The 27,933-nt window shown below is 40.8% G+C and overlaps 1 protein-coding gene across 5 annotated transcripts in view; it reads left to right on the top strand.

The window, feature by feature from the left end:
- Positions 1–27,933, top strand: part of SORCS1 (sortilin related VPS10 domain containing receptor 1) — a gene marked incomplete at both ends in the record, with an annotated part of 503,495 nt that overhangs the window by 247,092 nt on the left and 228,470 nt on the right. For all 5 annotated transcript variants that reach the window (XM_080823332.1, XM_080823334.1, XM_080823333.1 and 2 more), the window contains one exon: positions 24,770–24,869. In XM_080823332.1, coding sequence (XP_080679458.1) covers positions 24,770–24,869 — 100 coding nt within the window. The remainder of the gene's footprint in view (positions 1–24,769; positions 24,870–27,933) is intronic.

Consider the following 27,933-nt stretch of genomic DNA (forward strand, 5'->3'; position numbering starts at 1 on the left):
CCATGACCAGTCTGGTGAGGTTGAGTTGCAATGAACTGAACAGATCGATAGTAATCACAGGGTGCTTGGAAAAGACAGCCTCCTCTATAATCTTGGGACAGCTTAGTTAGAGTTGCCACTCAACACGGATGAGTGTGTGTGTGTGTGTCTGAGACAGTTGATTCAAAGGATTTCTAAGAACAAAACAATAACAAAAATTCACGGCAATGATGACCTTGTCTTCCTTACCAGAAGATAAGCAGGTCAACAGCACCGTGAGCGTGCCTGCTTCCCCTGCTCTGAGGCTGTGTTTTACTCCTTTCCCCCAGTGGTGCTTAGAGATAGCCTTCTGAGTGGCTCACATTTGCTGCAGCAATAAATGCAGTCTTTTTGTAAGGCCTGCCAAATCCCACTCCTTTGCTGCCGACCTCGTGAACAAAAATCATCTTCAGATGTTTGGCCGTGAGTCCTTTCCTTGGGAGTAAATTATGAACCATTTAATAATGAAGGGCCAAAAAGCAGAGAAACCAGGACATGCAGTCCTATTGTATAGGAGACTGACCTGAGCAAAGTGAAGGAGTGCTTTTTTTTCTTTCTTTTTTTTCTCCAAGCTCTCTCTCTTAATTTTTTTTTTTTACATTTTTGGTAAAATAATTGATATATGATATAAAAATAAGAAAACAGAGAATCAAAAGAAAAAAACCATAACGTGATCACTCTAGGGCTGCCTGTCTATGACTGTCGATGATAGCCTGCCTGTTCCATAAAGCTTTCCCAGAAATCCAAAACATAAATTTTTCTACTGTCCAAAGCGCTGTCTTCAGCATAACCTGAGGACCATAATTTTATCAAACCTGTCCCTAATGATGGTTCCATGTTAATTTCCAGTTGTTCATGTGCTTTTGTATCCCTAGTGAAATTCACAAGCTTCAGTGAGGGTTTAAAACCTCCCCCTACTTCTTTCCTCAATAATAGATGTTCAAGTGCTTGTGTCACTGAAATGATTTTAATTATCCAGTAAGATAATGTTTTGTTTTGTTTTGTTCTGTTTTTCCATTACCATCTTGAGATAGCTTTTTAGTATATAGAAAAAAAGACCTAACTCTTGAATAAATAAATAAATATCCGATTTGAAAAATGTTCTCAGTCTCTGTTGTTGTTTTGGGTGGTTCTCCTAATTGACAACCACTGGTGATACTCAGTATTGAAAGTGTTTGTGCTCCAGACGAGTGGAGGAAAATTTAATTTGTCTGGTATGGGCTTTAACTGACAAATGTTAGAAATTGACCTTTTCAACAGAAATTTACTTGAAAGTCCTAAGTGAAGCTCTGCTTTAAGCTAAATTTGTCACTAAGACATGATTAAATTCTTTTAAATGTAGATCAATTGCACATATTATTAATGGAAATTGAAATCTCCCTAAATGGTGTCCATAAATTTAAGAGAGGGGGGAAAAAAAAAAAGGATGTGAAGGCTAAGGTGCCTCATCTGCCAAATGGATACTCTTGTATTATCTTGGAACTCTGTTTGAGGGGGAAAAAAAAAAAAAAAAAAGTTCCGCATCCCACAGTAGATGTAGCTGGACTGTTTGCAATCTTGTATGAAGGGATTGAATGTTAAGTTTTCGTCACCACTGGAATCCAAGAGCCCCATGTCTCACAGCATCCATATCTCATAACAGGGCCATGAATATGTTTCAAAAGAGAGAAAGCAAGAATGAAGGAGAAAGAAAGAGAAGGAGTCAGGGAGGAAGGCGTAAGTCTTGACAACTTGCCTGGATGCTGAGTAGCTCGCAGAATTCAGGAGAGGAAGCAGTGTTCTAGAGATGTGGCCTGAGAAATGGCTGATGTGTTCAGCAGGGAAAATAACAATTCATTGGCTCAGAACTGCCGCTATGGGTGCACTGTGAAGTTTGAGCAAGAACTTGTACCTTGATTAGAGATGCCAACATATAAAAACAGGGAACACCCCAGATTCTTCCTGCTGTGACACTGTGTGAAGGGTCACTTTACCTGTGCAAGGTCAAAACCATCATTATTTTCTTTCCTCTGAGTCCAGGAAGCTTAAGTCAAGGAATTGAGTAGAGCTGGTAACAGAGTTGCAATCAAGATCGTTGGCTAATAGATTTGCTCATTATTCTTTATGATTGTGCATATTAGCTCCTATGTGCCCCATTCGATCTTTGAGGATGACAGAACCTGCTATATGAAAGAGAAATGAAAACTCTTTCAAAGGGTAAAAGGGAAAAAAAATGAAGGTTTTATTAATATTGCTGATAATATATTCTAAACTTACGAACCTCACCCCTCATTCAGAGGTACTCTTAGGGCTTATAACATGCTTATGTAGATCAGACACATATCTGAGATTGGTGGCAAGTGGCTCTTCTAAAATCAAATCAGACTGAAAGACATCTGCTGACTCTGAAATGTCAATGACTCTACCAGTGGCAAAGGGAGCAGCCCTCCTAAGCATCCTCGGGACACCTTATGCTGAACCTCTTCTGAGACTTCCAGCAGTGACTTATGCATATCATTTGGCTTTTGTGGGCACAGTGCTATGGTATGTGGTGACAGTTGTTCACTATAATCAGAATGGAACTTGAGTCCATGAAGGTTTTGCTTTTTTTTTTTTTTTTGATATTGTTATTTGGTTTTTTAATTGACCCATTCAACCTCAGCAGTCATCAAGGGGTCATTTAGTCCAGGGCTTCCAATCCAGCCCTTGGATATATCTCCAGACAATGTAATTTGTTATTTATCCCATTTTTACTAAAATTCTTTAGGAAAGCCTCCTATCAGGAGAACCACTGCTTTTGGTTTTGTTTTGTCATTCCCTTCTTATCCCAAGGGGAGAGAGAGAGAGAGAGAAAAAGAGTACGTGTGTGTGTGGGGGTGTGTGTGTGTAAATCTCGGGATAAAAGGCTGAGTCAGCAACTAGGAAATCTAGTCTAAAGAATCTAGATTCTAGAAGAGTCATCAAGCTATGGCCAAATTCTTGCCTACCACATGTTTTCATAAATAAAGTTTTATTAGACCACAGCCACCCTATCTGTCTATGTATCGTCTATGTATCTGTCTATGTATCCACTGTAGCTTTCCTGCTACAGTGATGGAGTTGAATTACAAGGGAGACTCTGTGGCCCTCAGAGATGAGCATATTTGGTGTCTGACCATTTACAGAAGAAAGTTTGCTAAGCCCCGATCTAGACAGTATGGCCAGAATGAGGTTGGTAGAACCAGATGAACTGCAAACCATTCCGCAGGTATCTTGTTAAAGATGAGGCTGATTCACAGACAACCCAGGAGTAACCACAGCAAATCTATAGGGAAAGAATTTAGGCATTTACTACTTTCACTGAGCATCTGATGGTAACTTAGATTTCACTTTACGTGAGATTTCCCTTAGAAGTCCTAGAGGGAACGGGACCGATTCATATTCTTTTCTGTGTCTGAGGTACTTACAGGGCCTGCGGCAAATAATCAAATGTTCAGTACATGTGGTTGAATGAATACAGACATATCAAAGGGCAGTTGGCGCCATAATTATTGCCAGTCCACTGGGGATTGATAGGATACCAGGTAAGAAATCTATTTAAGAATGGTAGGTTCATAGGCTGGCAGCAAATTTTAATCTCAGCTCTTGCTGTTGAGCCCAGTGGTCTTTAACTACCTTTGGTTGTCTCAATTTAATTTTTCTCTTCTCTGTAAGTACATGTTGTGGATGGATAATAGGCTTGCGTTTTATTACGCGGGATCTGAAGAAGGAATTCCTGGTATAAATGATGTTACTGGAACAAATGACTAAGAGATGTTAATGAATTTCCTTTTCTGGCCTTTAAAAATTAATGGGATGCAAGCTCTTCTCTCTGAAAAGGTTAAAGACCAGGGGCGGGGATTAGTCAACTTAAAATATATTTATCACCCGTGGAACTTTTGTTTCTAACAGGGAACAGACAGAAGTATAGGTATTTATTAAATAGCTACAGTGTGCCAGAAATCATTATAGTTCTTTTAATGTTCACCACCACCCCGAGGGGTAGATACCGTTCTCATTTGCAGAGAAAGACACCAAAACTTGAAGAAGATGGAGAAAATACTTAGAATCACCTTGTGGGGGCACCTGGGTGGCTCAGTGGGTTAAAGCCTCTGCCTTCACCTCAGGTCGTTTTCCCAGGGTCCTGGGATTGAGCCCCGCATCAGGCTCTCTGCTCAGCAGGGAGCCTGCTTTCCTCCCTCTCTCTCTCTCTGCCTGCCTCTCTGCCTACCTGTGATCTCTGTCTGTCAAATAAATAAATGAAATCTTAAAAAAAAAAAAAAAAAAAAAAAAAGAATCACCTTGTGAGTGAATCAATCAGGACATGAATAAAGGTCTAACCATCCCCACAACCCATGGTCTTTGCACTGGACCATGATAGCCTTTCTGTTCAAACGTAATTGGTCTTTTCTGTCCTTTTTTAAGAGATTTACTTTGTTTCGGGAAGTAGAGCTCCTGCTTGGTTGTTAGGGGAGCACTGATTCTGTGTACTCGCACCAGGAGGAATTTTGATATTTTTGTACCATTTTTTTTTTCTTCTTCCCGGTTTGTTAGCCTCCTCTTTGCTTATCCTGTAGAGTTTCAAACACGCTGAACCTTTTCTCAAAATAGATTGTTCTAAATCTAGGAAACCTTTGAAGTTCTCTTTTCCTGAGTGCTTCTAGGACCTGTTGGACTAGACGTTCTGGGGAAGAGACCCAGGGATCTGAATTTTTAACAGGCTTTCTTCCTCTGCCCTATATCATAAATGTCAGAAAGACTGTCCTTTAGAGAGTCAGTCTTTCAATGCACTTCACTGACATAAAATTTAGGAACTCTTCAACTTAGAACTCTTCCTAATTAAGTTTATAAATATACTCTTTTCTTTCACTTTCTTTCTCTCTCTCTCTCTCTCTCTCTCTTTTTTATTTAAAAAGATTATTTTGTAGTTCTTTAGTTCCAAGGCTAGTCTAGTTAATATTTCTAAGTAGAATATGGCTGGCTCTTTTTATGATTCTGTCGGGAGGAGTAGAACATGCTTATATAACAAGTAAAATGGAACCCTTACACACAAAAAACTTTATTTTGGGCTGTTATCAGAGCCTGATCAATATCTGTTCTAGGGTCCAAATAAGGATACAGACTACATTTTGGATTCCGACCATCTTAACCACCAACTCCACCATTATCGATCTTATTAGAACTAGTATCTCTGGGGTGCTTAGGTGGCTCAGTTGGTTAAGTGTCTGACTCTTCATTTCAACTCAGGTCATGATCTCAGGGTTGTGACATCCAGGCCTGCACCGGGCTCCACGTTCAGAAGGAATGTGCTTGAGGATTCTCTCTCTTCCCCATCCCCCTTCCCCTTCCCCCCCTTCCCCCACCTTAAAAAGAAAAAGAATGAATATCTCACATGAAAATGTGTTAGATTCCTATTGCTGTTTCAAAAATTACCATAAATTTAGCTGCTTAGCAAAGCACTGTTTTGTAGATCAGAAGACCAGGCGAACTCTGCTGATTTGCTACTTCGGGTTTCGTAAGGTTGAAGTTAATGTGTCAACTGGCTGGGCTCCCCTCTGGAGACTCTGGGATAGGGTTCTCATCTGTGTTCATTCAGGTTATTGATAAATCCAGTTCCTGAAGCTGTAGGTCTGAGGTCACTGTTTCTTTGCTGGCTGTCCTCTGGTCCTTTTTGTTGTTCCTAGAGACTATCCATATCCTGTTCTCACGTGGCCTCTCCATCTTCAATCCAGCAATGACACCTAGCATCCTTCTCATGCTTACTCTCTGGTTTACTCTTCTGCTTTTCTTTCTTTTTCTTTTTTTTCCCCTGCCTTTAAAAACACATGTGATTAGATTGGATCCACCCAGATGATCCAGGATAAGCTCCCTATTTTAAGATTCACTGATTAATAACCTCAACTATATATGCAGTGTTTCTTTTGTCACATATTCATCAGGGAAGGACATCTTTGGAGGGGAGGAAAGATTCTAGTTACCAGACTCACCCACATATATCATTAAAATGTAATAAAAATAGATCATCTCTAATATAAAGAAAAAAGTGTAATGTATAATATGTGTATACATTTTTTTCTCATTTATTTTAAATATGTGAGAGTACTGGTCCTACACCATTGGAAGTCAAGTTGTCCAAAAGAAGAGTATGATGAAGACTGATACAAATGGGTAGGATTGGCAACCCATTTCCCATGAGCGGCATTGGTTGTCAGTTATGTGATTTTAAGAAATGGTGAGGGGTGTCTGGGTGGCTCAGTCGGTTGAGCATCCAACTCTTGGTTTCAGCTCAGATCATGATTTTGAGGTTGTGAGATTCAGCCCGAGTCTGGCTCTGCACTCAGCACGGAGTCTCCTTCAGAGTCTCTCTCTCTCTCCCTCTGACCCTCCATCTCTCCCTAAAATAAATAAAGAAAATCTTAAAAAGAAAGAAAGAAAAGAAAAGAAATGGTGAACAGCTCTTGGAAAAGTTCTCAATAAAACTTGCAAAAGAACACAATCTTCCCTTGAATTAAATGGGAGTTAGAGTCTATAAAACTCAGTATATGTTAAAAATTCAAAAACTATATATATGTTGATATGTAAAATGGAATTTGACTCTAAAGATATTTTTCCAGCTATAGGAAAGCCTAGTGTAATATTTGAGCATTATGTGTGGTGATATCTAGCATCTCCTGGCCCATACCCCAAGCCCCCCTCCAATCATTATGACAATCTTATTTTTTTTTTAAGATTTCATTTTTTTTTTTTTGGCAGATCACAAGTGGGCATAGAAGCAGGCAGAGAGAGAGGGGGAAGCAGGCTCCCCACTGAGCCGAGAGCCTGATGCGGGGCTTGATCCCAGGACCCTGGGATCATGACCTGAGCCGAAGGCAGAGGCTTTAACCCACTGAGCCACCCAGGTGCCCCAACAATCTTATTTTTTTTTATCTTTTTTTTATTACAACAATTTTAACACATCCCACAAATTTACAAAGGGTCCCCTAGGAGATGGTGGCACCCCAGATGAGAAATACCAGCAAAGTGACAAGGGAAATATTTCGACTTGGAAATAGTGGTTGGTTCTGTCTGGACCTTTAAAGGAACCCCTATCTGCTCTTGGCCTGCTCATATAGGTTTAATAACTCATCAAAAACAAATTCCCTAGGTCATATGCAAGTTGGCCATTTATACCATAGGGACATGCATAGGTAAGGAGTGAGGGTCAGGGAGACCTGCGGTATTCAATTCCTTCTTGGGTAGTTTGTGGCAGAGAGAGAGGTAGAAGTTACGACTCCACAGTATGGACTGTGGAGTCAGCCAGATTGACTTTTTTTTTTCTTTTTAAAGATTTTATTTATTTATTTGACAGACAGAGATCACAAGTAAGCGAAGAGGCATTCAGAGAGAGAGAAGGAAGCAGGCTCCCTGCTGAGCAGAGAGCCCGTTGCGGGGCTCGATCCCAGGACCCTGGGACCATGACATGAGCCGAAGGCAGAGGCTTTAACCCACTGAGCCACCCAGGCACCCCAGCCAGATTGACTTTTGAAACCAAGTTCTACCCATTATCAGTTGTGTGAGTATGGACAGTTTCCCTCAATTCTTGGAGCCTTGCTTTCATCATCTGGAAACTAGGAAAGTACGTCTGTAAGAGTACCTTGCCAGGTGCTTTGGAAGAAACCCTGCTCCTTTTAGGCATGTTCTGTCCCTTTGCTTCTCTTCTCTGTACCATGGGACCAGCTCAGGTTCTGCATGGAGCAGATGACTCCTCTTTAATGTGCAAGTGCGATTGGCTCACCAGAGGAACCAGATTCTTCCAGAATCTGCATTTTGCCTGGTCCTTCTCCAGAATTCTAGTCCATCAGGTCCTAGAAGTCTCTCATGATGAACAGATCAAATATTTATTTTATTTTCCACAGTTCACCAAACTTCACCTATGTTTTCTTTGCTGAGTGCTCTATCCATTTTTTTTTTAAACTAGAGTATAACCTCTTCAAGAATAGACTGATGTTTGAATTTCCTCCTAAAGCCCATTAAGCAACCTGAGTTTTGTTCCCTGAATTTTAGGGAAGATTGGTTATTAATCATAATTTGTATAAAAACCCAGCTGCGGCAAAAAAGAAAAGGTCTCTCCCAGGATTTTCAAACACATTTTAAAGCAAACAAGAGCTGAAATGTCTTCAGAGGTATGAAAATAGCAACAGATTCTCATTAGCCTCATTACTATAAGAAAAAATTAGATAAATACCTAATTACTGAAGCCTTTATGCGGAGTGCAAAGGACACCATACAGACCTGGTCTCCATCCATGGGAAGCTTCTAGAAAATCCTCTTAATGAACCACATCTTTGGGTACAGGATGGAGGGACTGATTAAGTGGGTGCTGATGGTGGTGGTAATTTGCAAGGGACATAAGAATTTATGCAGCAGTGTGGGAGGGAAGTATAGCTCACAGCTAACCACATAAATGGTACTCAATAAAGAGCTGAAGATTTAACAAGTCCTGGAGACTTCTTTAACGAGGCAGTCTCTGAACAGAATTTTGGGAGATCATCCTTCATTTTCAGAGAATTAGGCTCATGCACCCTGATGTGGAAATGCTGGGACATCCTGCCTGTCACTTCTCTGCCACCCCTCCACGTAGCTTTGACACACAGTCCACATTATTGACCATTTTTCTTCTGGGAAGCAGCCAGAGAGTGCATTCCCTTGAGCACTTGCTCTGGCATTAATCTCCAGCTCTGTGCTTTCATTTCACTTCCTGTAAAATTCCATCTGTAGATCCTGCGCCTGACCTAAGGTTAGATGGCAGGGGAACAAAATACTGATTCTCATTTTGAATCACAATTGTCACTATAAATAGCAAACTCTATAACCTGGTAGCTCCCTTGGATGCAAAGTGATAGATGAGCTTCTGCTGATTAAAAAAAAAAAAAGTCCATAACTCTCGAAGTATAGTTCAAGTTGAAGTAAATGGTAATAATAAAGCACAACTAATACACTGCTGAATTATTCATGTTGCTTATAAAATCTTCACCCTCAATGTCAAAGAAGCCACATCCCATTCAGGGTATCTGTAATCAAAAATCACGAGAGTTGCCTAGTCCTACAGGAAAAGGAAGTTTCCTGTACTGAATCCTGTAGGATTACATTAAAAAAGCGTAAACTGAAAAAAGTATTGTCACTGGAAAATGTTGTAAATAACAAATAGAAATTATTAGAAATTGTTGATAGAAATAATTATAAGCTGCTGTGTTCTGGTGCAGTTGATAATTTGATGATGGCCTATAAGTATTCCTCACTGAAAAACGAAGCCTAAGGAGGACTGCTACACTAAGTCCTCTCTCCAAGCCATCCTTATCCCCAAACTGGACTCCCTGCTTTTCCTACTCCTGCTGTTCTCTAATATATTCTGCACACAGCAGACAAAATGACCATTTAAAAAATGTCAGTTTCTGTCATATTTTTGATCACATCCCTTGTGTGCCTTCCCATCTCACCAATGAGAAAACCCAACCTTCTTACACTGTCCTCCAAGGAAGACTTTTTGTCTGATCCAGCCCCTGCCTGTTTCTCTCCTCTCATTACCCTCCGAGCTATAAGCTTGCAATTTTCTTCGGTTCCTTGAATATACCTTAAGGCCTTTGAAACTGTAATTTCTTCTGTTTTCCATGTACACCCATTTCCCTCCCCAGCTTAATGCATCTGCCCAGAGAAGTCTTCCAAGGCCACCCAAACGAAAGTAAGCACCATGCTGCCACTTTTTATAGCAATACCCTGTTTTGTTTTGTTTTTCTTTCTTCCTTCCTTTCTTTCTTTCTTTTCTTCTTTTTTTTTTTTTTTAATTTTTAAGAGGGGGAAGGAGGGAGAGAGTGAGAGAGCACAGGGATAGGCAAAGGGAAAAAAAGTATCTTAACCAGTATCTTAACCAGACTCCACAGAGCTGGACTAAGGACTCCATCTCACAACCCCAAGATCATGACCTGAGCCAAAATCAAGAGTTGGATGCTTATTTGACTTAACCACCCAGGGACTCCTAGTCTGCTTATCTTCATCTGAGAACTTATATAAACAGCAAAATATCAAATAATTTTATTGGTGGGATAGATTGTCTCTTATGCTAGAATGCATGCTCCTTGAGACGGGAGTCCTTGTTTTATTGACTGTTTCATCCCCAGTATCCGGCACAGCCCCCAGTTCATCTGGTTTGTTGAGTGATAAGCTTGGTTGTACACAATGTAACTATAGGAGTGTTGAATACTTTTCCCCTTGCATATCATTTTACTGCTTTTTTAAAAACCATTTTATTTATTATTATTTTTTAGAGGTAGGTTCAGCTTTTTTTTAAAATAAATTTTTTAAATTTTTTGTAAACATATAATGTATTATCAGCCACCAGGGGTGCAGGTCTGTGAATCAGCAGGTCTACACACTTCACCGCACTCACCATAGCACACACCCTCCCCAATGTCCATAACCCCACCACCCTCTCCCGACCCCCCTCCCTCCCGCAACCCTCAGTTTGTTTTGTGAGATTTGAGAGTCTCTTATGGTTTGTCTCCCTCCTGATCCCATCTTGTTTCATTTATTTTTTTCCTACCCCCCAAACCCCCCACGTTGCATCTCCACTTCCTCATGTCAGGGAGATCATATGATAGTTATCTTTCTCCGATTAACTTATTTCGCTAAGCATGATACCCTCTAGTTCCATCCACGTCATCGCAAATGGCAGGGGTTCATTTCTTTTGATGGCTGCATTCATTTTACTGCTTTAATGGACTAGAATCACTCTTTCCTTTATTTAGTGGGTAACTAAACTTCTCTGATCTGATTCACTCCCATCACTTAGGATAAGAAACCTAAACCATCCCAAAATCCAGTAGACTTTTATTTAAGAGAAACGATCCATTTTAGGCACAATGTTTGACTATTACTTCAGAGTCCAGATAGTGTTTTCTCTGATGATACAAATTCTTTGGCTCTCAAATGCAATGAGCTCATTGTATATTAGTAAATATTTATAAAGGATTCTATTGACTAAGTGTTTCACAATCAGGTTGATTAGTGATTCCGCCCAGCAACCTTGTGAGGTCAATCAGCATTATTAAAAAATACAGCCCAGAGATGTTGGGCAAGTTGCCCAAGGTCACTCAGCAGGTCATTGGCAAAGCCTGCGCTGGCAACTTCAGAGCCCATTACTGTGACGAGACCTGGCGCTGACTCCTTTTGGAAGGGTGACCCCTCATCGCTTTTCTTGTAAGGTAGACACATAAACACTAAATGTTCTGAAGTGAGAAAAGTCTAAAGGCCCTGAGTTGAAGGAGTTACTGGTGTAATTAGGAACTGGAGCCAGCTATTGAAAATTGAAAATAGTGCTTAATGGAGGTGAATTAGAGGACATTATTTTTGAGAGAAAGAGAGAATTATAGTTTGAAAAAGTAGGGATGTAAAAAGCAGGGATATGTGTAGAAAATAAGTTTGGGTGGCTTTGGGGGTTGAGAAATAGTAAGTTATAGGACCAAAATATTTTAGGAAGAATCTGGGTCATGGCATCAGATCTAAGTTCTATTCAGAAAAGAGTTCTCTAAAATAATGTGCCACCAGCTCACTTCCATCAAGCGGTGTTTTCTAATGTTTTGCGAGAGTGAGATCTGCTTAAGGATATAGTGTTTCATCCCCTAAACTCCCACATACAGATTACACAGTCCCCACCATTATCAATGTGTCCTGCTAACTATCTTCTGGGAATGTTCTATCAAGGAGAATGATCTGTTTTAAGAAACCACACTGCATCTCACTTCCCTTTATTTTTTTTTTCTGTTGTTTTTTTCCCCCTTCCTCTGGGATTTCAAATAAGTTGTTCTAAGTCAGTGATCTATGATGTTCTATATCATTTTCGCCCTTTGGACCTTCAGATTCTATCTCCTAAATCTGTTCCTTGGAAGCAAATTCTCTTAAACCAATGACCACCTACAATAATAACTGTTTATATTGATAAATTCTTGCTACACGTCGAGAACGTTCAGGGAGCATCTCCTTTAACCCTTCCAACAATCCTATGAAAATGGATACCATTTTATCCCCTTTATACAGGCACGGAAACTACGCTCCCGGCACTTTTGTGCTATTAAGATGTTTCCGTTCTCCTCCTTGTTTATAGCCTCTGCCCTGGGTGTGCTCACCTCCTTTCCGTGAGTCACACACTCTGAGCTGGGACCTCAGTTAATGTCCTGGTACTTGTTCTTCCTATTGCCTGTAATAAATACCTTTTCTCACCATACATACTTGCCCACTTTCTACCATTCCAGTGTATTCTCAAAGGCCTGATCACAGCGGCCTTTCTTTGACCGTGCTGTGTATTGCACACCCCATCTTCGCTCTCCGTCCTCCTTCCTCTTCTTTTCCTTCATGGCGTTTACCATCCCCTGAAAAATTATACGTTCGTGTCTATGCTTACCATCGGTCTCTCCCCAGTGGAATTTAGGCTCTGCAAGAAGAACAAATTTGTAGTTGTTTTTGTTGTTCTTGTTGTTTGTGTTTTGTTTTGTTTTGTTTTTCCTTTCTCTCTTTAATTGCCAGGGCCCAGAACAAGGGAGCATGGAACATGGGAGACACAACACAACGCACATAATCGTTGAATGCGTGAATGAATGGGCCACTGCGCTATAGTGCTACACTGTTTCTAGTAATTAGATTAACTCCAAGGGAGCTGCACATTATGCTTGGTTGCAAAGAATCAGGCTTGGATTCTGGCAAACATTTTGCAGCACCTGTTACCACGTCTTCAGGTGCCACCAGTGCTACAGAAAAGGATCTGAGTCTTTTAATTTATACTGTGTTCATCTTGAAGCATGTAAGAATTCAGGGAAGGGACTAACTTTTTTTTTTTAAAGATTTTATTTTATTTGAGAGCAAGAGAGCACATATACATGAGCAGACAGGGTGAGGGGAGAAGCAAGCTCCCTGCTGAGCAAGGAGCCCATCGCAGGGCTGTATCCCAAGACCCTGAGATCATGACCTGGGCCCACAGCAGACGCTTAACCCTCTGAGCTACCCAGGCTTCCCAAGGGAAGGGGCTCTTTTAAGATTGTGGATGGGACTGCCAGTTTTTCTGATATTACTTCGCTTTTTAAACAAAATTGGAAAATCTGAGGGCAGTAGGACCAGGCCATTCTCCTGGATACTTGTGGATGAATGTCAGTGTGGCCTCAAGTGATGGTATAGGTTAGAACTCTGTCCCTAGTTAGCTGCATCATCCGGATTTTGTAGAAGGGATTTTGCCTGTGGGTCAGTTAGATATCAATGCATGCAGACTGGAGGGGGCACACACCAGTGATACAAGTGTTTCTGGGCTTTTTTGTTTGTTTCTTTAATCTATTCCATGACGGATACTGGAGTACATTCTCTGTAAGGATTATACGTAATTTAAAAAATTTTTATATCCTCTTTGACTATCAGCTCTAGTCCTGGTTCCCAGTTGTTGCCATTGTTTTTAGTTTGGTATGATTCCAAAGAGCAATTGTACAGGTTTCTTAAACGTCTAAGCCTCTGTGGTTTTTTGTTTGGTTGGTTTTTTTATTTTTTATTTATTTTTTATTTTTTAAGATTTATTTATTTATTTATTTGACAGACAGAGATCACACGGAGAGACAGGCAGAGAGAGAGGGGAAGCAGGCCCCCTGCTGAGCAGAGAGCCTGCTGCAGGGCTGGCTCGATCCCAGGACTCTGGGATCATGACCTGAGCCGAAGGCAGAGGCTTAACCCACTGAGCCACCCAGGCGCCCCTGTTTGGTTTTGGAGGAGAATCGGCTTTTTCCCATATAGTATTGTGTTCCTTCTTTACAGTATTAATCAGTTCTAAGATGGATAGGGTTTATAAAGTGAATTTTATTCTCAGATGAGATGAAAATATTTTTCGTATTTGATAACCTGCAATTCTGAGAAGTGTTTTGGCATGAGAATCAGAAAACCTGGGTTCTCTCCATGACTCAAGGCTCACCTGAATGCTTGACTTACTCTACCCAGACTCTCAGTTTCTTCATCTGCAGAATCATATAGTTGAGCCTGTTCCATTTTGTGGAAACTGCTTTTTTGAGCCCTGGAAGCTGTGTGAAAATGTTAAAGAATTACTAAAAGAGGAAGACTGGAATGTGTGGGGGTTGGCGTGGGCGGGGGCCGGGGGGAAAACACAGGTTGGAAGGGCAGACAGTTGCTTCAATGAGGATAGCTCCCTATCTGTTGAATGTATAGTTAGAGTAGGGCTTAAACTCTCCCACTGCTTAAAAAAAAAAAAGAAAAAGAAAAAGAAAACCATTGAATAGAGATGAAAACATTTCTAAGATCTTATTGAAGTTTTAATAGTCTAGAATTTTTAGCTTTCCTGAAAGTAATTGGAACACAGAAATGGTGATATTATAAAATCTTGCAATGATATGCAACAATGAACAAAGCATGTTTTCTTGGCCAGTCTCAATCATTTCACTTTTAAAGAAACTAAGAAGAAAATAGATAGGATGTAACAGGCAAAGGATATACCTCCATCTCCACACTTCAAGCCCTGATTGTCTCGTACCGTTTCAGGATGGTATATTTTTCGAAGCCTTACTTCTCAGAAGTGTGTTTAGGCTTCCCTATGGATGCAGAATTCCCCCAAACTCCTCCAGCTACAGGAATTCTAGAATATTACAAACAAGGCTAGAGATCAGCTAGTCCAGTCCTCTCCAGTTACATATGAGGAAGCATCTCACTCATTTTTCATTCACTTAACTTTCAGAAAACTCAAGGTAGCAGAAGCTCAGTTGTGCACCATCATGTGAAGATGACGTTCTGTCCATCTATGGGAAACAGACCCTAATGATTTGACCCTAGACCGTGACACCCAGAGGACAACTTCCACACCTTTGGATAATTGGATCATTTATAATCAGGGAATCAAATACAACCCATTGTCACCATTAAACATTTAAGTTGCTTATGCTTCTAGAATACGTTTTTCACAATTTTTATTATGGTCAATTAGCTAACATATAGTACATCATTAGTTTTTGATATTTTTCATAATTTTCATGTGCATGTTCTGATTGAAGGGCAAGGAGGAGCAAGTCACATTGGCTTCATTCAATAAACATTTCACTACTATTTGCCTGTTCCCAAGGCAAGACAATTACGGTGCTGCTTTAGCCAAACAGTGTGTGACAATTAGCAATTATAGCTCAAATTTGTTTTCTGACAAGGATGGCAAAATGCAGGAGATTTTATATATGTGTGTGTGTATTATATATATATGTATATATATGTACATATATACATGTATGTGTGTGTGTATGTGTGTGTGTGTGTGTGTGTGTGTGTGTGTGTGTGTATATATATATATATATATATATATATATATATATTCTGTATGCCATTTCCTGTCTGGAACTCTTCACAACCAGGGGGAAAGTCTGCAGTGGTCTCTAGTACTATCAATACCTTTGAGTCTTGGCTTCTTCGATGCTTGGCCTGGGGGTCCTCCTTCAAGCACAAAATTGACTTTAGGATGATAACTGGCAGATTGATGCATAGTGGTGCCTCATTGTTTGAGAGGCAGGTGATCTAAGTTCCGTGTGCTTCACTGGAAAATTCCATCCTATTTCTTTTTTTCAGACAAACTACCCTTCTGTAAAGAGCGCAATTTCAAACCATGAGCTCCTCCATGTCTGTATTAAGTATCTAGGCTTCAGAGACTCACTACCCAGGTCTGAATCGAGCTCAGGTCACTGTTGCCATGTAGCACTGGGCAAGTCAGTCATCCTCTCTAAGTTTCGATCTCCTCATCCATAAGATGTGAATCATACCGGTAGTTAACTCAGGGAATGCCATGAGAATTAACCAAGCCAGTCCCTGCAAAGTGCTTAGCCTGTGTGTGGTGTGTTTTAAGTGTTCAGTAAGCATTCACTATTATTACTTATAAATAGTTTGGCAAGCAGGTATGAGCGTGGGGTAACACACTGTGTGATGGATCAGAAATGCCTGGACATCAGGGTCATATCAGAAGAGAGAGCCCTTGGCAAAGTTGAATGCCCCCCCCCAATTTATCTTTGTGTAACTGATAAATGCGTGTTTTGTTTTCCATTGCTATATTTATATTGAGTACTTTAACAATGTCTAAGACATTTTGTGTACATATTTGTATGAGTTCTTCCTAAGTAAGCCCCTAAATTCTCTTATTTTTATGTCTAATGATTCTTGCCTGGTATAAACTCAGGGTAGGAGAGCCCTAAAATTTTCTTGCCCCCTCACCCTGCGAAAAGAAATACAACCACCTATCGTGAAATTTCTCCAATTATACTTTGCAATAACAGAGGAGAATATTTAAGAGAAGTGGTGTTCAGTTCAATCAGCACCATGGTTGGAGCCCCTTCTGGATTTCAAGAAGTAGCTACAATGTTGGAGGGACAGAAGAGTAAGCATAAATGCAATGTGCTCCCTAGCAGGTGGTAGCAGGTGGGGCGAGCAGCACCAGATAAGGTCACACTCCGTGGAATATAAAAACAATGTAGGAGTCATTCAGATAAGTTTGAGCTCATTCTGCAAAGGGCTGTGAGAAAGTTCAGTGAAGGAAGGGGTATTTGAGTCCAGGCTTGAAACAGAGAAACGGGCAGAAAGAAGGGTGAAAGGGTAAATATGAACGAGTCCTGCCTTCAGAGAACAGAGTCTATTAACACAGAAAACTGTGAGCCTTGACAGTTTCAGTACAATGTACAGGGATCTGGGATGTCATCGAAGGAAGAATGAAGTCCCCTAGTCATCGGGCATTGCCAGGAGAGGCGTTGTGGAATGAAATTTTGAAAGATAAGAAGGAGTAAGTGCCCTCTGCCCTCGCCACCACTACCAGCTTGTCTGCTGAGCAGTGGGTACTGCAAGTGCAAAGCCTTGGAGACATGAGAGCAGCTGCACCTGTGAGAAAAAGCGAGCGGTTGCTTTAGTGTGTTCTTGCAAGGGGTTCTAGCCACAGCAGGATGGTAACCGCCTGCCCCAGCTTGGAAAGTGGAGTGGGAGTGGAGGGTACGGAGAGAGATGCTTCAGACCAGCAGGTGTGTGAGAAGGAAGTCGTGGACGTCATCTAGTTAAGGATAATATTCTTCCCTGGCCTTGCTCCTGAAAAAGAAACCTTTGCTTTAAAAGGAGACCTCTATTTAAATTATTTGCCTTCCCTTTCTTAGGCAGAATAGTTGGAGATCCAGGTAACAGTGCAGGTTTTAGTTATTTTTTATACTCAGTGAACTGAAAGATCTTTCAGAGGTAAGAGTAACCGCTGTTTTGTTGTTCTCTGTATCATGGACAAACGTTTTTACCTCTCGTGGAAATACGTGGCATGTGTAGCGACGTGGTGTGGACGACATCTTTTCCTTGGAGTCCTACACGGTCGCATTCAGATGCATTCAAGAGGGTTCTTACCTCAGCTACCCTGTGCGACGAGAAAGAAACATCAGGAATGCAACGTGATACTCCAACAAGGAGACAAAGACAGTGGCTCAGCAGGACCAGAAAGATGAGCGGGAATGTTTACAACTTGTGGACACATAGGTACATAGGTACCCATCCCTTACATTAAAAAGAAAAGAAAAGGAAAAAGAAAAAAAACTTTAAAAAAATTTACAAATCAAATTAAATTGGAAATACTGTGACCCATGGCAGAGCAGAAATATCTTTATATCACCTTGACACGCCTCTCCCTAAACCCAATATTTAACCCCCCTTCTCTCTAATTCTGCAAATTAACCTGAAAAGCTCAGGGTATCCAAGAAACAGAGGGAAGCTTGTTCCACTCAGGATGCACCATAACGTCTCAGCAGCACGTTTAAATTATATGTTTAGGCTGACAGGCAAACGTATTTCACGGCAGAATCCTTAGAAAGCAGGAGACAATTTCCTTCAGCTGAACGTCATCGTTTGATGTAGATTGCCTATTATATTCTTGAGGTATTAAGAAAAATGGATTTGGAGATATTTTCTTGACAGTGGGTAGACTAATGGAATCTGGTGACTGTATTTAAAATGTGCAGAGGTTTGTTATAACATGGTAATAGAAATATCAATTGCACTGACAGGTTAAAAAAATCTGTCAATGAATGATAATGAAGTTATTTAAATGTCGACTCACTCGCAAACATTTTCCGAACCCTAAATTATTCTCACTGCTTTAACCTCATGCATCCTAAGTTATTAGGGAGCAGTGTCTGCCATGCAGCCCATGCGCCTTTGGCTGTGGAAGCTATTTTTATGCTGCCAAATGCACTAGGAGCAGTCAAAGTGGCTGCTCTTAATAATTTTAGGAAAGAAACAAAACACAGAAGCCACAGCTGCTTGATTTAGAAGAGGATGCTGTTCCGCATTTGGGACATCTCATCGGCACTGATTTGAGTCATGCCCCGGTGCTTCCTTGCTTCCTGTCCCTAAGCTTCGTCTTTGTTTTGTGACCTTGGCAGTCTGGCTTGGTGCGCATGCGCTAGGACCTGTTACCTCTCTGGGGTCCGAAGGCTACTTCTTTTTGAAGAAGTGGCCTGGCTTGTTCTTGGTTCAGAGAGTGTCCATTAGGCTTCCACATTCCTCACCTTCTGTATGGAGAAGACACCATCATGATGTGCCACCATCGTCCTGAGGCCTGGGGATTTGTCAGGGGGTGGGGGACGAACCAAACGTGTGTCCCCAGCCCTTATGGCACTTAGAGGAGTCTAAGATGGCAGGCAGGAGTTTCGGGATCAAACAGTAGAGGAGAATAGAACATGTTCCCCACCCTGGCCCCACTTCTCTCCTCAGGGCTGACTGAACGTGCTAGGAGCAAGGACTGTAGTAGACCCTGGCCAGACAATGCAGGCTTCTTCATTTTGACTTAGTAGAAGTCCAGCTGGCAAATGCAAGAAGAACAAGTTTCCATCGAGTCAGCCAGTCCATGAAAAACAGGCTGTGAGGGTCTGCCATGTACGGGGCACTCTTGTGAGAAGACAGCAGCAGGAAACAGACATCCTTTCTGCTCTCCTCTCATGGAGCTTTCATTCCAGAAGGGGAAGGACAGAAAATTTTAAAAAAGTAATAATAATAAGTTAGAAATGTATCAGAGGGGGATAAAAACCAAGTATAGAGATAATAGAAGAGGCTAGGGAGGATGGAGAGTGCTGGAGGTGTGGGAAAGATGCTACTCCATACAGGATGACCAGTGTTCAGAAGGACGTGAGGAGGCCATCTGGGGGAAGAGCCTTCTAGACACAGAGAACAGCAAGGCTGAAGCGCGCTGGGGTGGGGGCAGGCAGAGAAGGCAGAGGAATTAAGAGTTGGGCATCCGTTCTGTCACCAATTTAGTAGATAAAAAAGCGTCTCTGAAGTTGATTTGTGGAGGACCCCAGGGGATGGACCGGTTACTCAGCTAGTTGCGAGTCTGTGCCTGGGTCTGTTTGACTTCAAGTACTTCCTCTTTCTATAAAGCTGTGACGTCTTGATAATCTTCACAAGACGTCACCACATAATTCACATGTTGACCCACTTACTTTCTCCATATTTCTAGCCTTCCTCAGAGCTTGGGTACACCAGATGGACGACTTGCCTTCTCTTCTTAGCCCATTGTGACAGTTTCTGCTTATGGTTTTCTTAAGGTGGATTCTCTCTGGCAGGCCCTCCGTCCTTTGGCCTGGTATGAAGAAAAGTCAGGTTTTGGTCTACACCATATACAACTTCAAACACTTTGAGTTCATATTCCTTTTACAAAGAAATTCTAAGCTGGAGTTTGTAAATAGATTTCCTTTTCCTCTAGTGGCTTTGAGAGAGGCAGTGCACCATGGACTTAAGGATGGAGGCTCTCAAAAGACAGCCACGTGAGGACAGTGTCGTCCAAATTCTGTGGCCTCAGTTATACCCCTGATTCCTCCTTCTCTGTAACCTGTGATTAATATCAGTGTCCATCTCACGGGCTTCTGCATGTGAAGGGCTTCGATCACATGGTAAGCACCCCTAGAAACGTTCATTTTTATTATCTGTTAGGTTTCCTAAGCATGACAGTCCATCAGGAAATCCTGGCGCTCTTACTACAGAAGCGGCGTGTAGCATCATCATTCACTCTCAAATTCCGGTTCTCATCCTTACCTCTCTAAGTCGAGCCCCACACAAAGCTACTGGCACATGTATCCTGTAAAATACGGTAGACTAGATTTGGTTCCATTTAAAAAATGGTAGTAGTAACTTCACGAATATTTTCTCTTCTAAAAAAGCTACGTCGAAAGTATTTTCTGTGATTCATATTCTTTTTGAGGGTTCATGGTGTGGGTTTCAGTAAGTGATGGGTAAAGCATACCAAAAGTGATCAAGAAAAAATGAGTGACAAAACAAACACACACAAGCTGTCATTAAGGATTGCTAATCCGCGCCGGTCCTGGTGTGCCCTACTTTTTATGGATTAATTTAGTTTATGGATTATTCTGTGCTTGTTTATTATCCCATTTGATGGTATATGATGATAGCAGAGGAAATGCAATCACATTTTCTTTCCGCTACTCCCTGTGGAGACCAGTTGTGCTCTGTATTGACCCCTTTGCGTGTGACGGGACACCGCCATCTGAGAGAGGTCTTGGAAAGTAGGCGGTGCCATACAGTGAATGTGGTTTCTCCCTCCATCAGGGCAGCTCGTTTCAACTCTATGACTATAGTAAATACTTAAATAAAGACACACTCTCAAATGTTCTAAAAGTCACTATTTAAGATATGTTTGCAGAAAGGTAGTATAAGGATTAAGGATCAAAAGCAAAAACCTGTGTGCCTTGATTTAATCACTTGCATATTTACTTTATTGGAATGCTAATTTTTTTTAAGCTCTCAGCTTTTCCTTGCACAGCATAGATGTTGACAAAAACCCTGTTTTCCATCTGTATATAAGTCAACCTGTAAACAAAACCTGAAAAAAAAAATGTTTGTTTTGGAATGTTTTAAAAAATGGCACAAGCTGAGAATTCAAGGCTGTTTATATTACATCTTAAAAACATTTCTGTGTGCTACACATCTTTTTAAGATTACTTTTTTTTTTTTTTGCCTTGATAACAGCAGTCATTTTATGGTTAGCATAGGCTGCCATTTCTCTTTGCAAATTTGGTTTGTTTTAAATATTTTTATTGTTCCCCTTTTCTTATAAAACCAAGATTCATAATCTTTGTTTTGCCTTTTTTTTGGGGGGGGGGTCTTTGATATGCTTTTCTGAAGTATGTTGCTCAGAACAGTAATTTAATTAGATATCCCTCAAGAACAAGTCTTAGAGTCAAATATGTTTGGAAAGTGCTTCATGGAATATGCATTTAAGAGGTTCACAGTGTATATTAAAATAAAAAGATTTATGTATGTATATGAGAAGAATAAAATTTATAAGTTCTCAACATTAAATTTTGCATTATCAAGCATTTCCTAACATTTTTTGATCTCGGATAACACTCCTCTTCCCCATACCTAGGGACGATACTTAGAATATTTTAACAGCCAGTGCATTGGCTCACCAGCCTGCCTGCTGCTCAGCTGTCTCTCATCCGCTCTTTCAAAGCCCAGATCCCTAAGGGGCTGCAGTTCCCACAGTTGACCATACAAGGATAACTGGAAGCATCTGTTAGCTGGGAAGGGGAGTTTGCAGATGGGCAGCAAGAATTGCTTTCCAGGGTGTGGTGCCTTCTCCAAGGTCACTGTCTCCTCCACTGGGGCTCAGGCTGATCGGCATAGGCACCAACCAATCAGAGCAGGTGCCCCTCTTGGTGCTGAGTGAATTTCTTGAGGACCTCTGCTGTGCCAACCTTCAATCTTTAGGTTGCTGGACTGTGACGAAATCTAGGAGGTCTCCAAGGGAGAGGACCATGTGGTAAGACTGGCGGAAGTGCTATTTGGAGAACTTAGCACAGTAACTACGTACCAACTGGCCTACAAAAACTAATATTTTCGCTTCTGTACCCTTGAATCCATGTGTTCTGGCTGACTTTTAGTATTACCCATGATGCATGTAACACTCTATCTAATTCTAATTTCGTGGGACAACTTTGGACAACTGCGAGTCTGTGCCATTTTGGGCATGTGGAAATGCATCATTTTTTCCCCTCTCTGATAATTATTACAATGCCATAATGTTTAAACATGTAGCTCTGCTGGAATTGAGAATTGAATTTTGATTCACTTTCTGAGCTTTGAAAAATCAAGGGGCAAGAGACAGCATTAAACAATGGTGGCAGACACCTTGAAGGATCTGGACCGGTGACGTTGTAATAAGGGGAAAGTATCCAATAACCTATTGTAAGCTCTCTGAGAAAAATGTTACTAATGTATGTCTGAGCTGGTCACTCTATTATCCTGTCACATTGAAATTTCAGCTAAACACACACACATATACACACACACACAAGTGAGAGTGATTCTCTGTAAAATCCTCATGGAGCATCCTCCTTTGTCCTTGTGGAGTTTAATTTTTTAATGTGAACATACTCATTGATCATGAATCAAGTTGGTAGACATGATAAGAAACTAGTTATTACCCCCCTGTAGACTAGTTTCTACTTCTCTAGCCTCCATTCTGATTATCCCACTAGGAAAATTAAGCCATTCTCTCATCTCCAACGTAGTCCTGCTGATGTCCACATATGGCTGGACAGCATCTGCCAGTGGAGCTGTCTTCATGCATTCTGTCTTCCTCCCGTTACCCCTTCCCTGCCCCCCCCCAATAGATTTTTGCATCTATTTGTTTGTTCTTGAACTTGTGAATATTGTTTAGAATAAAGATTAGAAAAAGTTATCCCATGAAAGGACCTAGAGAAAGGCTAGTGAAATTTCAGAGACAAGGAGGTCTTAGGAAGCAGAGGAAGTTGACCTAGTAAGGCCAGGGTAGGAGTGGGGGAAAAATATGTCAAACACCAAGATTCCACTGAGTGAAGAGAGAAGTCTCAGGTACTCCTTAGAAAGCTGGAGGAAATTTCACATCAGCATGAATTTTAGGAGGGGGGGGAAATTAATATGGAAGGAGGATCTAAAGAGGTTTGTTGTGGTTCATGGATAGGATCTGTGAGTTTTCAATGCTCTTCAAATATTCTTGGCTATCAAACCACTGTTTGTTGGATTGGGATAGAGCACAGTCTGGTCCAGAAGAAAGCCAGGTATATATTGGGTGACGCACGTTGACCTCTAGTTCTCTTTCCTAAAACCCTACCCATTTTCCATTTTCAAGGGCAATAGTTCTTGAAGTTTTACATAATACCCCAGTCTTCACTGATTTGCAGCATCCCCTAAATTCTATAAAGTGTCGACTATTATCTAATTATATATAATTGATTATGTAATTTATAATATAGTTTATTATATAGTTATATATTATCTATCTATATATATACAAATTTTAGGGGGAAAATGCCCTGGATCTCCAGTCAGATTAAATTCTTCATCCCTTAATTGCAGGATTGCACGTTATGCAGCTTTCTTGCTCCGGTGCTTGGTCCAGGGTAGCTTCTTAATGCACAGTGATGTGTTAACACAAACTTCTTCTGTGCGGTCTTTATGGCCTGTAGGAATTTGGACTTTGACCACTACCAGGAATGAATTAAAATGGTTACATTTTTGTGTTTCTATTTAAACCAAGTGTATTTTCTAAGCCGTGTTAATTTTAATCTATAGCATTGAACTTAACACATTATCGCCTTATATGTCTGCCTCTCAAATAAAGCTGTTAGATTTTTGGGAGTGGAGGCAATGTGTGGTATCCTGGCACATGGCACAGGGTCTGGCACATTTTAGAAGTTCTATAGGTGTAAATGAATAAATGAATTGGGATCTTCTATATGTAAAAAGAAGGCTAAGAGGAAATTGTATGTTTCCTTTAAATTGAAACAAACAAAAACAACAGGAAAACTGTGATATAGTGTAAGTAACACAGGGTTTAGGGTCAGAACAGCTGTATTCAAATGCTCGCTGGCAATTTATCAGCTGTTTTCTTTGAATAGGTCATTTAAGTTCCGTCAGCTACTTTCTTCAAATACAGATAATGTTTCCTCCTGCACATGGTTGTCATGCTGATCTAATGAGATTACAATTCTGAAATAGGTAATAAGCTTTGATAGAGACGGTGATTAAAGCCTATTGATTCAGTCAGAATTAGTAAGTTATTGACCAAGGGCTAGATAAAGATGAGAGAATCTTCAAAAAAGATAGGGTTAGTGCCAAGAGGTAATGTCTTCCCAACTCCAGGTTGCTTAACACCAGAGAAGGCCACTGAGTAAGACTGTGAAATGTCTTTATTATTAAGATGTTTTCTTACTCTTAAGTAATAGGAAAAGACTGAATGACCTTTGAAGGTACTGACCCACCATAGATTCTATGACTCATGAAGGGAAATGCAATTTGTGGATAAATCAGGAGAACCTGCTTTTCCACCATGCCAAAGATAAAGAGAAGGTTTGAAAATGTCAAATCTACATAAAAACTCTTTATTTTTGTGGTCAATTCAAGAGACACCCTCATCTCTTAATCTTTTAAAATTAACCACATCCTTTATGCAGTGTACGTACAGAAAGGAGCAGTAAAGAGATGGGGTTTTAATTTTTACCCATTCAATTTAAATGCAAATGTTAACTGCTCACATGATGCTACTGTGTACATAATTAAGCATCATTATATACTACATGAATCATGTAGAAACCTCCCGAGAGCCATTCTACTATGTAAAACATGCGTTATACTGACAAGCAGCCAAATGACGTATACATCTGTCCTCATTAATGCTCCTTTTGAATTATAGGTCAACTGATTATGGAACAACTTATGAGAAGCTGAATGATAAAGTTGGGCTGAAAACAATTCTAAGCTATCTCTACGTGTGTCCTACCAACAAGCGTAAGGTAAGACGTGTATATTCAGCATGCCGCTTATTCACGATGTGACTTCTGTCTTGGTTGGCTAACCTCTCTAGCTACGTAAAAATGCATTACAGTTAAGCCAGGATTAGAGGTGTAGAGATGAGCTGATGGATGTTAAGGTGATAAAATGTATAACACCTCATAATTTTGAGAGCAACAGCCGTGAATGTAAGAGGGTGAGAGGTAGTTATATCATTACAGTTTCTGGAAGGCAGCTCCAAGGAATGGGTCTCCTTGAATGGATGCTGTCTTGTAAAAGCTCCGACTAGTCAGTCACAAGAATCAGAATGAACCTTGACAAGATGGAGGAGAGGGTGGGGTTTTCATCTGAAGTCTCCCTGTTTTCCCTTGACATGAATCAATAGATTAACTAGAATTGGGGTGAACGTGTCCTCCTGGAGCATGTTGGCTATCTCATTTCTAAAGTTTATTCAGCCTGCACACAAATGACAGGATGGAGACACTGCTGGAAGGAACCTTGGAGATCATCACACACTGCACCCTAATAATTTTATAGATGAGAAAATTAAGGTTCAGTGAAAGGTAAGGCTTGAGTTACGAGCGCAACCGGAACTAGGATTCAGGTTTCTTGGTTGGCAGTCATACTATCTCTGCTACATTATACTGCTCCTAGTAAGGTTTATCTCTTCTTCAGAGGGAAGTGTTATTTTCTCAAGGAAGACGAGATTTGCTTTTAAGTGAAAAAGACTTACTTGCTTTAGGAGGAGAATGGGCTACATCCGTTCTTTAGTTTTTATAAGCTTGCATTGTGAGATTCTGAATTCTTTTTTTTTTTTTAAGATTTTATTTATTTATTTGACAGACAGAGATCACAAGTAGGCAGAGAGGCAGGTGGGGGGGTGGGGGGAGGGAAGCAGGCTCCCCGCTGAGCAGAGAGCTGGATGCAGGGCTCCATCCCAGGACCCTGAGACCATGACCTGAACTGAAGGCAGAGCCACCCAGGTGCCCCGAGATTCTGAATTCTGACATACAGTTTCTAAGTGTTGTGTGAATTGTATGAAATAATAGTATGCATCAGGAAAGAGAAAATTGTTGTTCATTATATGTCCTAAGTCGTGTTCTTCTATGACTATGGCAGTGATGTCCAGGTTCTCAATCCAGATCTGTCTGTGATCTTCGGTAGGTATTTCATTTTGTTACCTGAACTCTGGGAGGTGGATGAGAACATCTCTGACCGGTCATTCCCTAACTCCGGCAGCACATCCAAAGCACTAGGGGATTCCCACATGTGCCCTCTCACCCCCATTGCTCTGGATTAGGGTTCAGATAACTGTACCTTGAGCAAGCTCCCCAGATGTTTCTTATATGTATCGAGGATTAAGAATTGCTTATGCAAAGTGTAATGTTCCCTCTGGCCCTAAACGTTTCAAGTTCCTCAGTAGAAGCAGTATAACTCGGCGGCTGTGCATAGACTCTGATGTCAGACGGCATAAGTGAAAACCCAGCTAAACCAGTTAACACACGTATAACTGTGGTGATTTACTTAACCTCTCCAAGCAGTGTCATCAGATTTAAAATAGGGATCATTATAATTCCTACTCGTGTGAAAAGTTGTAACTGTTATCTGAAATAAGTCATTTTAAGTATTTAGCCCAGAATCGCTAAGGCTCATCGATGTTTTCTCTTACTTTATTTTTTTCTCATCTGCCTCCTCCTCTTTCATGTAATTATTAGAAGGAATAGTGTGATTATCCTCCCTAAATAGCAATGTTTAGTAGAACTTTCTGTAATGATAGAAATGTTCCTTTAAGCTGTCCAGTACCTTAGACATTAACCACTTTCGGCCATTGAGTATTTGAAAGATAGCTAGTGTGACGGAAGAACTCGATTTCATGTATTTATTTATTTATTTTTGAAAAGATTTTATTTATTTATTTGACAGAGAGACACAGTGAGAGAGGGAACACAGGCAGTAGGAGTGGGAGAGGGAGAAGCAGGCCTCCTGCTGAGCAGGGAGCCCGATGTGGGGTTCGATCCAGGACTCTGGGATCGTGACCTGAGCTGAAGGCAGAGGCTTACTAACTGAGCCACGCAGGCGCCCTGAAGCACTTGATTTTAAATCTAATTTAAGTTTAATTAACTTCAATGTAAATAGCTACCTATGGCTGATGACCCCAGTATCAGACAGCACAGTTGGATAATGTTGGCCTCACAAATGTAGAGATACACGCTGAACATTCCTGTCTTCCCCTTACTGGCTAAGTACTGGTCCATCATCAGCAATTGCATTTAAACAATTTGACCTGCTGCATACAGTTCTAAGTTGAGGACCTGAACTTATACCCTTTAGTTTTATAATGCGATTTAGTTATGTTTGTTAGTTTTGAATCAATTCTTAAATTCCACATTGATTTTTCTTCTAGTTTCACATTTTCAGTAAATTTCATTTAACAATCAATCTGTAGGGCTCTGGGGTGGCCCAGTTGGTTAAGCAACTGCCTTCAGCTCAGGTCATGATCCCGGAGTCCCGGGATCGAGTCCCACATCGGGCTTCCAGATCTGTGGGGAGTCTGCTTCTCCCTCTGACTTTTCTAACCCTCTCATGCTCTCTCTCAAATAAATAAGTAAAAAATCTTAAAAAAAATCAATCAATCTGTAGGTTTCATAGGATACAAAGAGAAATAAGTCAACATTCCCCCCTCAAAGGTCCTGCATTCTAGTAATAAATGCGATAGGACTTTCTGTCACTGAAGGGTCCTTTGACTCTGCTGCCACTGAACAGATGACTTTGGGTGAGACATTTACATATTCCCACTTGTAAAGTGATAGAGGCAAAAACAAAGGAATTTGCAACTGGAAGAGACGTCAAAATTGTTCTTAGAATTGTTCTAAGTTAGTGATAGTCTCTGTTTTATTGATGCTGTTGGAGAGGAATATGATGAAAAAGAAAAAGAAAAAGATAAGATGACGGACAGTGAATAGTGAGCATGGGATTTTCTATAGCAACAGAATATGTGACTCCAAGATGGTTTGCTGGAGCAGAGCTTGAACCATGAGACTCTCAAGTCCAAATGTAGCTCCTAAG

The sequence above is a fragment of the Martes martes genome (genome assembly GCF_963455335.1).
Source record: "Martes martes genome assembly, chromosome: 14".
Classification (NCBI taxonomy): Eukaryota; Metazoa; Chordata; class Mammalia; order Carnivora; family Mustelidae; genus Martes; species Martes martes.